The 14,408-nt window shown below is 40.3% G+C and overlaps 1 protein-coding gene and 1 long non-coding RNA gene across 2 annotated transcripts; both read right to left on the minus strand.

Annotated features, from left to right (window-relative positions):
• Window positions 1-329: 329 nt before the first annotated feature.
• Window positions 330-1,046, minus strand: LOC145651177 (CD59 glycoprotein-like). Its single transcript, XM_081696526.1, has 4 exons — window positions 999-1,046; window positions 858-910; window positions 636-755; window positions 330-484 (listed from the first exon to the last, which is right to left on the minus strand). The coding sequence occupies exons 2-4, from the start codon at window positions 904-906 to the stop codon at window positions 387-389; spliced, it is 267 nt and encodes an 88-aa protein (XP_081552652.1). The 5' UTR covers window positions 907-910; window positions 999-1,046; the 3' UTR covers window positions 330-386.
• Window positions 1,047-6,151: 5,105 nt separating this feature from the next.
• LOC118242150 (uncharacterized) lies at window positions 6,152-6,880 on the minus strand. Its single transcript, XR_014116958.1, has 4 exons — window positions 6,821-6,880; window positions 6,680-6,732; window positions 6,458-6,577; window positions 6,152-6,306 (listed from the first exon to the last, which is right to left on the minus strand). It is a non-coding gene; the product is annotated as an uncharacterized LOC118242150 (long non-coding RNA).
• Between the last annotated feature and the right edge of the window lie 7,528 nt (window positions 6,881-14,408).

Consider the following 14,408-nt stretch of genomic DNA (forward strand, 5'->3'; position numbering starts at 1 on the left):
CTTCAGAAAATAAAACTAAATGAAACCACAGAAGCAATGTGCGAAACAAATCATGCGCCACCCAGTGGCTCCAACTGGGAACACTACCAAAACCCAGTCTCAAATAAGCACCTTTATTTTACTACCATGTATTGTTGCCCCTTGCCTACATGTAGTCGACCATGAAGGAGTTTCCTGTTACAATGAGCTTTGGCAAGCCAAATCCGTTTGTTCACAAACTTTGCTTTGTAGCAATCACAAAATACAGGTTTCTCAGTAGGAGCTAACCAGTTCCTAATGGACATTCTCATTTTGAATAATGAAAGCAGATCAAAGGCAATAGTCAGACATTGGAATCATGAGTAGATCTTTATTTTTCCCTGAATGTTACTTCCAAGCATGAGTCACTAATTGCAGAGGTCTGTCTGACAGCATACAACATTGACCAGAGGAAGGCCCTGAAGCAGAAGGCAGTCAGACATTTTGATGCATTTCTTGTAGACAACTATGGAGACAAAACCAGACAAAGAACAGTGTCACAGCACAGCACCCTCCTCCTCATGTCTGTGTGGTGTGGGTGCCAACACTAGGCTCAATATGTTCCAGATTTGACAAACTTGGTTAAGTAATTCAATGAGAAGCTGGATGAGACTTACGTATGTTGGCCAGATTAAAAGTGACACAGGTATCTTTAGCAGATCCACATGTTTCAATGGTGTCTGGACATTTGCCACCAGGGATCAAGGGTACACAGTTGTTACATTGTAGGGCAGAACCTGCAAGTCAGGTAATGGGGAGCAATAAGGAGCAATCAATGTTGTATACAATACTAATCATGTGAAACAGGTATTCCCTAAAAGCTGAATTGGACCACTCACCACCCATCACCAGCAGGGCAAGAGCCAGCACCACAAACATGGTCCTCATTATTCTGCAGCACAACAATAAAATCAGTAAGAAGAAAACTCTCCTGCTTTCTTTTAGGGCAAGCCTGTAAAAGAAAACACATACATCTTTACCTGGAATGATATGTAGTCAGGAAGCAATGTAGACTTTGCCCTTCAAGTTTTAACAACACACCTGTTCACACTGCCTCTAAGTCCTCTTTAAAACAGTCTTCCTGTCAGGGGACGGCCCCCTCCTCCTACACTCCTCCCTGTGTTTTTTGATCACCACGCCCCTACATTGTTAATTGGTCGTGTCACACCTGCCGTTCGTTATTGTCTTTGTTAGTGTGAGTGTGCCTGTTTGCTTGGCATTCCTGATTTTCACACAGACCACCACAACATCGGTCATTGCAGTCGACCCCCTCCACTTCTCAGACCATCACTTTGTGTTCTCTCTCTCTTCTCTTTCCATCCATACCTCCCTAACTTGTTCCTCCTCCTTCTGTCGCAATCTGCACTCCATCACTCCCTCTTCCCTTATTTCTACTATTTTTTTCATCCTTCCTCACCATGACTCTCTCTCTCTCTCTCTCTCTGGATACAGTTCAAAAACTGTCATTTCTACACTCTCCTCATCAATGAATCTTCTGTGACTTCTCTCTTTTTGACCTGCAAGATCTTCCCCACCTGCCCCCTGGCTAACAGAAACACTCCGATGCCACAAGAGAGCGCTAAGGACTGTAGAGGGGCGGTGGAGGAAAAGTCCTAAAATCAGACCTCATCTTATACCAGTCTCTTCTTTCCAAGTTCTCACTAGAAGTAACATCTGCAAAGTCATCCTAGTACAGACAAAAATTTGAACCACCAGCATCTGATCCACGCAAGCTTTTCACTATTTTTCTTCTTTCCTTATACCTCCCGCACCTCCTCCTTCCTCATCTCTTAATCCTGAGGATTTCATCAGATTCTTTGAGGAGAAGGTTGCAGCAATCCACCGGACCTTTTCCTCTGTTCCTGAGCAGTCTTCATTCCCCTACATCCAGTGCTCTGACTTCTTTTTCTCCTCTCTCCTCAGTCCAAATTCATCAACTCCTGACTTTCAGAAATCCGACTCCATGTTCTCTGGATCCCGTTCCCTCCCTTATGTTCCAGACAATCTCAAGAGATTTGCTTCCTTTCATCTCTTTCATCATCAACAACTCTTCGCAATCAGTCTGGCTACGAACCGGCACATTTAACAGAAACTGCCTTCATAGCATTGAGGTAGAAACTTCATGCTGCTAAAGCAGTCAAACTGTAATATGTCTTGATTTTTCTGGACCTTTCGGAGGCCTTTGACACACATTCTCCTCTCTGTTCTCTCCAGCCTTGGTGTGACTGGCTCTGCATGGAAATGGTTTCAGTCCTATCTGGAGGGACGGTCCTATCAGGTAACATGGAGAAGATCCACATTCAAACCATGTAGACTCTCCACTGGTGTTTCCACAGGGCTCAGTATTAGCCCCTTTTCTATTCTCTTTGTTTACTCCTTCTGTAGCTGATGCATTATCTTCTCATGGCCTCTCCTACCACTGCTATGCCGATGACACCCAATGATTTCTTTCTTTTCCACCCTCCAACATGCACGTCTCCAGATGTATCTGAATTAATATCTTATCATTGCATGAATAGTGCACTCAGAGTGATATTGTTCTATGGATTCATTGACTTTATGCATTCAGTCACTAGTTGGCTTCTCAATTTGTTTTTGGGGAGAGGCTCATCTTTTCAACCAAGTATTTCTGCTTGAACATCAAATTAAATATCACTGGAAAGCCAGCTTTCAATAGTCAGTGGCCAAAGAAGCCTCTTGATTCAGTCCATTTTTAATGTCCAGTTTTGCAGATTATTATTCACCCTTGTTTCTCATTTCACACTACATATATAAACCCCACAGGAGCCCACGTTCAGTGCTTCACATTGATGGTGTGAGACACTTTTTTGCTGATGCCTTCACTCTGCTGTGTGATTCTAGCGCTTTTCTTCATTTGTTTTTTAAATTAAAAGTTATTTCCCTCTTACAATTCACTCATGCTTCTCCAATGTCACATTTAATATATGGTAAGGCAAAGTTTTCAGAAGTTCTTAACATATTTTTGTTGTAATTAAATTAAATGTATCAGTTATATAGATTAACATTTTTACAAATATATTTTATTAACGCATTTGTTTTTAGTATAAAATGTGTTTGTAATTCGTTTAAAAATTTCAAAAATATCAATGTGTTTTCGTCCACCTTTGGTTAATAAAATTTAGAGCATGTAATGAACTTCTGAAGCTTAAGAAAACTAAAGAGAAAGCATAGATTTTCTCAATCTACGAAAGGATACGTCTTATACTGACCTCTTTTCCAATTCCAGCCAATATTTCTATTGGTTCAGAATAATGGCATTACCAAAGAGATGTCGGTGTGCCGTCCGGATGACGGTACAAATTCGACTGTATTGCTCTTCGGATTCTCTGTTTGTTTGCAGTAGTGTAATATCTTCAAATGTTTTTCAGCATGAGGGTGTGAATGTAGACATCAGTCTACTGTCAAACTACACAAGAAGGAAGAAAGATGAGAGAGAGGGGAGAGTGTTGCCACTTCATGACTTTTTGGCATACCTTCACAGAGGCACGTTGTGCACACGGCACGATGGCACAGAAAACAGTCACAGAGAAAAAACTACAGAAGCATTTAACACAATTCTTAGGTTTAAATATATTCAAGGTAATATAAAACAGGATAGGAAACAAACTGAAATGAAAATCATATAAGATATAAATTCCTTCAACACCAAGCCCTAATTTACTAGTACCTTAGAGTACTATAGTTTACTTAAATGCTAACTAATGCAACCTGTGTCTCCACCAAAGGCACAGAACAGACATATTTGAATTAAATTAAATAATAATTCACTTCAGCTACAGTGTTCCTTCTTCAGATGCTGTATAGAACTTCTGTAAAAGTGGGCTTGTTATTGAAGATGTCTGATTTACGTTTATGGCATTTAGCTGATGTTTTTATCTAAGAAACCTTACAATTCTGAATGAACACAACTTGAATAAGTGAAAATTAAAGGGCCTATTTAGGGGCCCAACAGTGACAACGGTCATACTTGAACTGCCAACCTTCTAATTACTAGTCAAGTACTGTAACCACTGAGCTACCAATGCCCCCTTGTGATGGCTAATGAAATACATAACAAATGAACTTAACTGAATTTGTTTATTTTACAAATATAGTTTTTTGACATACCCCATATCAAATTAGCATTCACTGCTTGATGAAACCAGAAAGTCAGGTTCCAATTTGTTGCAAGACAGTGGACAAACCCCCTCTGAATGTTTAACAATGGCATATCATCTGTTGGGTTCTGTCACTGATGGAATTCGGAAGCATTTTCACCTTAGCACACAGATAAGTATCAAATCAAATGCTGATGTCTCTGAAGTGAGTTTTTGGTCCACTGCATGTAGCATTTGCAGTAGTTTGATGAGCCATCTTAAGGTGTTTTTCACTAAGCCTCTTTCCGAGTACAGTGGTTCAGGAGACGAACAGCTTGTATATGGTCTAATTGCATCTGTGCTCAAAAATCCCATCATGAATATACAGTCTTCAGATCCTTCATTAATGCGTTTAGAGACAAACATATCCTGTTCCACCAAATCATCCAGAAGATCCTTCTCAAGAGCCAGTTTTTCAGACTGGAGGTTGTTTCACTTTCTGGAACTTCTATTCAGTCACCTGAATTGAAGGATTCAGGTCTTCAGAGACATTGGACAAGAATAAAAGTAGATGGAACTAACATTAGTGACAGGGTTTCAACGACCACCTTAGTAGAGTGCATGATGGCTACGCTGGATATAGAGGGCCCAGGCCATATAAACTCTACTGAGAATTTATTTGCAGCAGCAAAGAGACTGGGTGACCTTTTCTCAAAGGGAGCCACTCACAGGTTCACCTGTGAATTTGGAAAAATGGTAACTCTTGTACTGGACCACAGAATGACCCACTTGAGAAGCAGCTCACATTCTGGTCTCGTGACAAGTATAGAACAGGTCAATCTGAAAGGACACAGAATCTCTGTACTCCCCTTATGTTTTATGTTATTAATATATCCCTTCCCTGCTTAAGCTTTCCTAAATAGCACAACAAACATGACTGTGGTTGCTGTACTTTCTAGTGTTATTGTATTATACATCCAGTGTCCCATGAAATGCATATACAGAAACGATCTGTGTGGGTGTACTAGTTCATGTTCCCAACTCCTCGCTTAGACCAGAGCCTACAGGTGGGCCCATAACCCACCTTTTCTGCAAACTTTATCGTACATGAAAGTTTGACTGCATCACCCTTAAGTAAAATGTCAGTGTAACCCTTTCTCTTTCTTTCGGAGGCCCTGCATTGTGTTAGATGGAATAAAGGCCACCAGGGAACGCAGAATTGTGCTGCAACAGCTGGTGGCGCTGTTGCTATTGGTCAACTTCTCTCTCTGGCTTGCGACAGTTAACGGTTGCTTCCAGAAATAAATCAGGAATCAAAACAGCTCCATTTCTTAGTGTCGCTGATCAAAGTTACAGGCAGTATTATCCCCTTCATGTACCAATTTACTTGCACTAGACAGCGCACATCAAACTAAAATTCACCAAAAAAGGGACAAATTCCAACCATTATACAAATTTTCCCCAAATTACAAAAACAGCCCTTTTGAGGGAGTGAATCCAGTACATGAACGCAGCCGATACCTCAAAACCCATAGGCAGCTTAGCTAGTTAAATTAGCAACTTGGTTAAGGGATCACAACAACAGACAAAAGAATTATTTCCCACCAAACAAATGACATATCTAATCTGTGCAAGACATTGCTGGATGTTAATGTTGTCTAATAATTCATGCGAATCCTTCACAACGTCAAAGTCAGCACGACTCTCCTTCAGAAAATAAAACTAAATGAAACCACAGAAGCAATGTGCGAAACAAATCATGCGCCACCCAGTGGCTCCAACTGGGAACACTACCAAAACCCAGTCTCAAATAAGCACCTTTATTTTACTACCATGTATTGTTGCCCCTTGCCTACATGTAGTCGACCATGAAGGAGTTTCCTGTTACAATGAGCTTTGGCAAGCCAAATCCGTTTGTTCACAAACTTTGCTTTGTAGCAATCACAAAATACAGGTTTCTCAGTAGGAGCTAACCAGTTCCTAATGGACATTCTCATTTTGAATAATGAAAGCAGATCAAAGGCAATAGTCAGACATTGGAATCATGAGTAGATCTTTATTTTTCCCTGAATGTTACTTCCAAGCATGAGTCACTAATTGCAGAGGTCTGTCTGACAGCATACAACATTGACCAGAGGAAGGCCCTGAAGCAGAAGGCAGTCAGACATTTTGATGCATTTCTTGTAGACAACTATGGAGACAAAACCAGACAAAGAACAGTGTCACAGCACAGCACCCTCCTCCTCATGTCTGTGTGGTGTGGGTGCCAACACTAGGCTCAATATGTTCCAGATTTGACAAACTTGGTTAAGTAATTCAATGAGAAGCTGGATGAGACTTACGTATGTTGGCCAGATTAAAAGTGACACAGGTATCTTTAGCAGATCCACATGTTTCAATGGTGTCTGGACATTTGCCACCAGGGATCAAGGGTACACAGTGGTTACATTGTAGGGCAGAACCTGCAAGTCAGGTAATGGGGAGCAATAAGGAGCAATCAATGTTGTATACAATACTAATCATGTGAAACAGGTATTCCCTAAAAGCTGAATTGGACCACTCACCACCCATCACCAGCAGGGCAAGAGCCAGCACCACAAACATGGTCCTCATTATTCTGCAGCACAACAATAAAATCAGTAAGAAGAAAACTCTCCTGCTTTCTTTTAGGGCAAGCCTATAAAAGAAAACACATACATCTTTACCTGGAATGTTATGTAGTCAGGAAGCAATGTAGACTTTGCCCTTCAAGTTTTAACAACGCACCTGTTCACACTGCCTCTAAGTCCTCTTTAAAACAGTCTTCCTGTCATGGGACGGCCCCCTCCTCCTACACTCCTCCCTGTGTTTTTTGATCACCACGCCCCTACATTGTTAATTGGTCGTGTCACACCTGCCGTTCGTTATTGTCCTTGTTAGTGTGAGTGTGCCTGTTTGCTTGGTATTCCTGATTTTCACACAGACCACCACAACATCGGTCATTGCAGTCGACCCCCTCCACCTCTCAGACCATCACTTTGTGTTCTCTCTCTCTTCTCTTTCCATCCATACCTCCCCAACTTGTTCCTCCTCCTTCTGTCGCAATCTGCACTCCATCACTCCCTCTTCCCTTATTTCTACTATTTTTTTCATCCTTCCTCACCATGACTCTCTCTCTCTCTCTCTGGAGACAGTTCAAATACTGTCATTTCTACACTCTCCTCATCAATGAATCTTCTGTGACTTCTCTCTTTTTGACCTGCAAGATCTTCCCCACCTGCCCCCTGGCTAACAGAAACACTCCGATGCCACAGGAGAGCGCTAAGGACTGTAGAGGGGCGGTGGAGGAAAAGTCCTAAAATCAGACCTCATCTTATACCAGTCTCTTCTTTCCAAGTTCTCACTAGAAGGAACGTCTGCAAAGTCATCCTAGTACAGACAAAAATTTGAACCATCAGCATCTGATCCACGCAAGCTTTTCACTATTTTTCTTCTTTCCTTATACCTCCCGCACCTCCTCCTTCCTCATCTCTTAATCCTGAGGATTTCATCAGATTCTTTGAGGAGAAGGTTGCAGCAATCCGCCGGACCTTTTCCTCTGTTCCTGAGCAGTCTTCATTCCCCTACATCCAGTGCTCTGACTTCTTTTTCTCCTCTCTCCTCAGTCCAAATTCATCAACTCCTGACTTTCAGAAATCCGACTCCATGTTCTCTGGATCCCGTTCCCTCCCTTATGTTCCAGACAATCTCAAGAGATTTGCTTCCTTTCATCTCTTTCATCATCAACAACTCTTCGCAATCAGTCTGGCTACGAACCGGCACATTTAACAGAAACTGCCTTCATAGCATTGAGGTAGAAACTTCATGCTGCTAAAGCAGTCAAACTGTAATATGTCTTGATTTTTCTGGACCTTTCGGAGGCCTTTGACACACATTCTCCTCTCTGTTCTCTCCAGCCTTGGTGTGACTGGCTCTGCATGGAAATGGTTTCAGTCCTATCTGGAGGGACGGTCCTATCAGGTAACATGGAGAAGATCCACATTCAAACCATGTAGACTCTCCACTGGTGTTTCCACAGGGCTCAGTATTAGCCCCTTTTCTATTCTCTTTGTTTACTCCTTCTGTAGCTGATGCATTATCTTCTCATGGCCTCTCCTACCACTGCTATGCCGATGACACCCAATGATTTCTTTCTTTTCCACCCTCCAACATGCACGTCTCCAGATGTATCTGAATTAATATCTTATCATTGCATGAATAGTGCACTCAGAGTGATATTGTTCTATGGATTCATTGACTTTATGCATTCAGTCACTAGTTGGCTTTTCAATTTGTTTTTGGGGAGAGGCTCATCTTTTCAACCAAGTATTTCTGCTTGAACATCAAATTAAATATCACTGGAAAGCCAGCTTTCAATAGTCAGTGGCCAAAGAAGCCTCTTGATTCAGTCCATTTTTAATGTCCAGTTTTGCAGATTATTATTCACCCTTGTTTCTCATTTCACACTACATATATAAACCCCACAGGAGCCCACGTTCAGTGCTTCACATTGATGGTGTGAGACACTTTTTTGCTGATGCCTTCACTCTGCTGTGTGATTCTAGCGCTTTTCTTCATTTTTTTTTTAAATTAAAAGTTATTTCCCTCACTTACAATTCACTCATGCTTCTCCAATGTCACATTTAATATATGGTAAGGCGAAGTTTTCAGAAGTTCTTAACATATTTTTGTTGTAATTAAATTAAATGTATCAGTTATATAGATTAACATTTTTACAAATATATTTTATTAACGCATTTGTTTTTAGTATAAAATGTGTTTGTAATTCGTTTAAAAATTTCAAAAATATCAATGTGTTTTCGTCCACCTTTGGTTAATAAAATTTAGAGCATGTAATGAACTTCTGAAGCTTAAGAAAACTAAAGAGAAAGCATAGATTTTCTCAATCTACGAAAGGATACGTCTTATACTGACCTCTTTTCCAATTCCAGCCAATATTTCTATTGGTTCAGAATAATGGCATTACCAAAGAGATGTCGGTGTGCCGTCCGGATGACGGTACAAATTCGACTGTATTGCTCTTCGGATTCTCTGTTTGTTTGCAGTAGTGTAATATCTTCAAATGTTTTTCCGCATGAGGGTGTGAATGTAGACATCAGTCTACTGTCTAACTACACAAGAAGGAAGACAGATGAGACACTGAATTATTTCTTTCTTTTCCACACTCTGACACGCAGGTCTCCAGACATTTCTCAGCATGCTTGACTGACATTGCGTCATAGATGACAGCCTACCACTTGAAGCTCAACTCCAGTAAAACAGAGCTTCTGTACATCTCAGGTAGTCCCAACCCTTACCATACCCTCACAGTTTCCTCCAGCTGCCCGTAGCCTGCGCATAACTTTAGACAAACAGTTCTCGTTCTCAACTCAGATTTGAAATCTAACCTGGTCTTGCAGATTTCTCCATTCTCTTGTGATCTGAAAGATAGACTACTGCAACTCGTTACTTGCTGGTCTTCCTCTAAGAGCCATCAGACCTCTACAATTTGTCCAGAATGCAGCAGCACATCTGGTATTCAATCTTCCGAAGTTCACACGTTACTCCACTGCTGCTCTCCCTTCATTGGCTTCCAGTAGCTGCACACATCACATTTAAAACCTTGATGCTTGCCTACAAAGCCAAAAATGGACCAGTCCCTCCATAAATGAGGTCAGTGGTCAAACCTCAATCTGTAACTTGAGTACTTTGAACCTCAAGTACAGCTCATCTTGAAATATCATGCTTCAAGTGTCATGGAAAACAAGCATCAAGACTATTCCCTGTCATCTAAATGTAAATGTAAAATACAGCCTTATCTTATCAGTGATAATGGGTCCATACAAAAGACATCATTGGCCATTACTTCATCAGCCTCCAATAGAGAGGGTGTCTTTTTGTTAAGAAGAAAAAATCTCAGTACCAATTAGATTAAAAAAAAAAAATGTTCAGGCTCGCTGATGATACAAAGGCATGGTTGTGAGGCACTAGGTTTAGATAAATCAAGGGTTAGTTATGGTTAGGCACAGGTTTTCTCTTTTTAAGTATTGATATGTTGAAAAGCAAAACAAAAAAATAAACGTTTGTCCAACCTACCCTTTTTGCCATTATCCCAAAAGGTGACTAGCAATGATGGTTCATTAGATCAACTGCCTGCCGGAATATTGTCTGCGTTCCTTTTGGTCACAGAGATTAAGTGCATGCACAGACCTATATGCATATTAGACTGTGCAATTCAAATTTAGAATATTTGTGGCTTTCCTGTAATAGTAATATTATGATATCACTAAAATATTTATTGCTCATCATTAACCTACTATATATTATGACCTCACTAAGCTAGTTTTGAGCAGTTTAACGAGAGATTCCTTAAAATCTAAATGACAATAACACCATGCCGCTTTTTAATGCTTGATGAAGTATGTTTTGGAGGTTACAGCTGTTTTGCTGACTGACCTTCTCCATTTGAAATGCATCAAAATGATCCCTATTACTTAGCTGCAAGATTAAATGGAGCTGATGTTTATTTTAGATCCATGCTAGTCTTCACTTCTATCTTCAGTCTCTTTATTATTATTTTAACCATTTTTTTTTAGAAAAATACATTTGTTTTAAAAGCCCATTCAAGAAAAAGAATTATAGTACACTTACTGACTCATGAGTTGGAGACTAATAACCTTAATAGAGCACATAAACCTATTGGTTTAATCATATATTATTGCATGATAATGAATAATAGCAAACAGCAGTTTGAATAAGTCTCGGATGGAAAGCAGTGAATGTGTCTTTTAAATGCTAACATTGCCTTGTTTTAGGCATCAAGCCCCCTTTAGCTTTGTGGTTACAAAATGTTTTCACAAGTTTGTGCAAGGTCTCTGTTGCTGTAGAAGATTGCAGATCTTAAATTGACTTTCTGGTAAAATAAATAAAGAGGATACAGAAGATAAAAACAAAAACAACTAACATTTTTCATGCATTACTCAGTGGCTCTAAGCATCAATGAGATCTGGCACAAAAACTGCATTGCCCAGACAACCGCATGGAGCCCTTGCTCAATGACCTATGGATGGGGTGTATCCATGCAAATTTCCAATAACAACAAACAGTGTGAGATGGAGAAAGAAACCCAACTGTGCAAAATTCGTCCCTCTGCTGTAGACATCATCAAATACTTTTGAGTAAGGATACCTTTCATTAGTCCATTTGTTAATTGGATAGCTTACTGACATTTTCTCTCATGGTTACTGTGACCCCAAGCCAGCAAAGAAGTGCCTAAACATCTACCATGAGCAGGTGTTCCAGAACTTCACCATCTCCGGCTGTGTCAGTAAGAAACCATACAGGTCCCGATACTGCGGTGTGTGTTCTGATGAATGCTGCTGCATTCCCCATAAGCCAAAGACCATCGAGGTGGAATTTGAGTGTAACAACAAGTCAGTCTTCACTTGGAATTGGGTCAATGCTAGCTTCTGCAACATCTCTTGCAGGAACCCCAGTGACATCTTGCTGAGCTGGAGTCATTCTTTGAGCCCAGCATATTTGTCCATGTGTAATGACATGCCAACTGTCTCATTCACATTTAACAGTCACAGTAGAAGAGAGAGTTTTCTTATGAAAAAATAATTCAATCAGTTGTGTTTAGTTAGTAATTGGGAGGTATATTTCAGGGGGTGATGTTCATAGTCAAAATCCCATTGTGAGAAACGAAACACGTCTTTATGTGCCTACAAGAAGTATCAAAATTGCCGTGCTGTACTTGAGTTTGTGATATGCAGGTCTGAGGATGCGCTAGCACAAGTGTGTTTTTAACCCAAGGTTTTTGGACATTTTGAAATTTCATTCCTAAAGGATTCGTCACTATGCAGTTTCAGAAAGAACTTTTGTTACTTGTTCTCTTCATCATATATTGTTTATTTTATATTATGCAGTGCGACCAAGGTGAAGCTGATACACAGAGACTCATGCAAAAGGTGTTGCACACCTGTTGGTACTGGTACAAGCATTGCACACACTTCTACCATTCATTCATGTACAGATCACTTTGTCCATGTTATACCTCTGCTGTCATTGGTATGCTACAACAGAAGATAGATAACTAAACAACAAGTATTAGCTCCTGTAACATACAAATTCATAATATTCAACCATATGTATATACTTTTATGAAATCATAAGAAGTGATCCCCTCAGCTCACATCTATCAAATAACTATCAACACACACTGCTGATACAATTTATCCTATATATCAAAGCCTTTTCATTCTTCATAAACATAATATACAAATGGTAGGATATTCATATATGATCATTATTGAAAAGTAGTATACATTAATTAATATACTAAGTATTAAAGTATTATACATTGATTGATGTACTGTACATCAACTTTTTACGGCTACTAGAAAAACAGACTTGCTGTTTTGTTGAAGAGCTTTGATAAAGACACACTTTTTTCAACAGTTTGTCCCAAGAGTTTTTTCCCCCAAAAGAATCTGTTTGTGGTGGTATAACATTAAAGCTTGCTAATCACAATGTATAATTGTGTTTATAATTAATCCAATTTCCAATTTTTCCCTAAGCATGAATCTGGTCAATTGACACAATGCCTGTACTGCCGTTGCCTGGAGACAGCTGTAGATGCACCTCTTCAGGATTACATGTTAAGTTCATTACACTTTCCTGATCTGATACAAGCAGTGCATTGTACTTTTGTGAGTGTATTTATGCTGCATTTGTCTACGTTCTCAACATATGTTCATGATTGACAGCAAACCTTCTATGACATGTCACAAGCATACATGCAAGAGTGGGAGTGTGGAGAGGAGATTGGAAGGTCACGTCCCCAACAGTATATGACCAGCTGCCCTGGGATAGATGGCTGCAGGAGATCCAGGGAGAGGGAATCGTGGGGGAAAGGGGAGAGACGGACAGATCTGGATGGAGACACACTGCTGCTGACATAAACTATGTAAGAGCATCGCTGACACGCGTGCCTAATGGGTCTGTAAAAGGGACAATCACAGTTTAGAAATATAACTTTACATTGAACAAAACTTGAGTCCATTAAATGAATCTTGTGCTCTAAGTTTCTAATATCTTAGATAGCAGCTGATTTAAATTTTCTCTGCTATAATTACCTTTATAACTCTCACTATCTCAGAATTACACTTATTGACCCTATTTCTGTGGTCTTCATCTGTTATGAAATTATTTTTTTCACCTTAGAAAACTATAAATGTAAGCTTAACAATATTGACATATTTACCCGAACTGATTCACCAGTGTAATGCCGTCAGAGGTAATGGTCATGTCATTCATTGGCAGGCCAGAAGGCAGGTGATCCTCAAAAACATGTCGCATGCTGTGTTCCCCCAGTGGTCATAGAACACAGGGCCACATGTAATGTGCACGTCTGTTTTCAGGAGAACATTTGAGGGCCTGCAGCTTCTGATCCGAGAGGCAGAGTCTCCAGCAGAAATGATGCTGCCATGTCTATTTGAGGGAGACATCACCGGTTCCTTTGAGCTGTGATCAGAGAGAGATGCCTTGCTGTCCAGAGATGTCCATAAGGAGCTTCTTGGAGAACTGTGAGCTGTTTTGGACCTGCAGAGATGATGTCATCATAAGTGTGAAAGGATGAATTGTAAACATACTACTCAAAGTATGCGAAGTTAGGAATTGAATCTTCAGGCACATTCACTTCTACGGGCTACACTTCTGTTTTTCCTGTAATGTTGACAATGGCAGGTGTTGAGTCAAGAACATCAGTCTTGTCTTCAATTAGACAAGAGCCTGAGTTGGCACTTGTAAGCTCCTCTCAACTGGCTCACATTGGGATTGTTGATATATCTGCTATGTGCTCTGACAGCAGCATAGAAAAGCTCCAAGTAATCTTGACTTAATGTATAAGTGAGAAGATATCTGCATGGTGCATTGTTCCTCACAAGGCCATGATCAATGTTGAGCACACCTCTGCCATACTTCTTGCAATGAAGCCAATGATGGCCATATTTAAGTGCAGTGGCACCCTCCTGTCATACTGTTGGACCTTCAGACCATGAAGCATAGTTTTTGGATTTTGCAAGATGGTCCTGGCACAGCCTTTAGCTGGCTTGATCAGAGCTTTGAAACCTTCTATGAGAGGATTCTGACTGTGGAGGCCATCTATAGTAAGAACTGTAGAACTGCCTATGCCTTCAACTTCAAGCCTTTCCTACAAAATTAAACTGTGTCTGCTATACCGCTAATGAAGAGATGGGTTGCAAAATCACAGAC

Source organism: Electrophorus electricus, chromosome 14 (assembly GCF_041902795.1).
Source record: "Electrophorus electricus isolate QZ-2024a chromosome 14, ASM4190279v1, whole genome shotgun sequence".
Taxonomy (NCBI): Eukaryota; Metazoa; Chordata; class Actinopteri; order Gymnotiformes; family Gymnotidae; genus Electrophorus; species Electrophorus electricus.

Coding starts and splice junctions, on each gene's coding strand:
- LOC145651177 (XM_081696526.1), bottom strand. CDS start 906: ATGAGGACCATGTTTGTGGTGCTGGCTCTTGCCCTGCTGGTGATGGGT. Junction 756..857: donor TGCCCTGCTGGTGATGGGTG/GTGAGTGGTCCA, acceptor CCTGACTTGCAG/GTTCTGCCCTACAATGTAAC. Junction 485..635: donor TTTTAATCTGGCCAACATAC/GTAAGTCTCATC, acceptor TTGTCTCCATAG/TTGTCTACAAGAAATGCATC.